The sequence below is a fragment of the Haliaeetus leucocephalus genome, unplaced genomic scaffold (assembly GCF_000737465.1).
Source record: "Haliaeetus leucocephalus isolate CR32 unplaced genomic scaffold, Haliaeetus_leucocephalus-4.0 Scaffold932, whole genome shotgun sequence".
In the NCBI taxonomy this organism is placed as follows: Eukaryota; Metazoa; Chordata; class Aves; order Accipitriformes; family Accipitridae; genus Haliaeetus; species Haliaeetus leucocephalus.
In genome coordinates this window covers 4,512,510-4,512,801 of record NW_010973368.1, presented here as the reverse complement: position 1 = coordinate 4,512,801, position 292 = coordinate 4,512,510, and the positions used below count along the sequence as shown (strand labels likewise).

The 292-nt window shown below is 76.7% G+C and overlaps 1 protein-coding gene across 3 annotated transcripts in view; it reads right to left on the bottom strand.

Moving 5' to 3' along the window:
- The window catches only part of VASH1 (vasohibin 1), a 15,153-nt gene extending 14,867 nt beyond the window's left edge, over positions 1–286 (bottom strand). For 2 of the 3 annotated variants that reach the window (XR_775407.1, XM_010583745.1), the window contains exon 1: positions 85–240. Coding sequence is in view for 2 of the 3 variants with exons in the window: in XM_010583745.1 (XP_010582047.1) it covers positions 85–155 (71 nt within the window). In the remaining variant the exon portion in view is untranslated. Of the gene's footprint in view, positions 1–84 lie in introns of all 3 variants that reach the window. The other variant, XM_010583746.1, reaches the window with a different exon arrangement.
- Positions 287–292: the final 6 nt, after the last annotated feature.

Here is a 292-nt window from a genome sequence, read left to right as displayed (position 1 = left end):
GCTCCCGCCGGGACCCCGCGCCGCAGCAGCCCCGGGGGGCGGTGGTGGGGTGTGTGTGGGGGTGCTGGTGTGTGGGTGTCTCACCTTGGGCAGGTCGGCGGCGCCCCGGATCCTCTGCGCCACCCGCTCCCCCTCGGGGTGGATCCTGCCCACATGCCGCCACATCCGCTCCCAGGTGGGCTCGTCCACGGGCAGCCCGCCGCGGTTGACGAAGAAGGGGACGCCGCCGTCGCGGAGGTCCTCCTCGCCCTCCTCCTCCTGCTGCTCCTCGTCCCGCGCCGCCGCCGCCGCC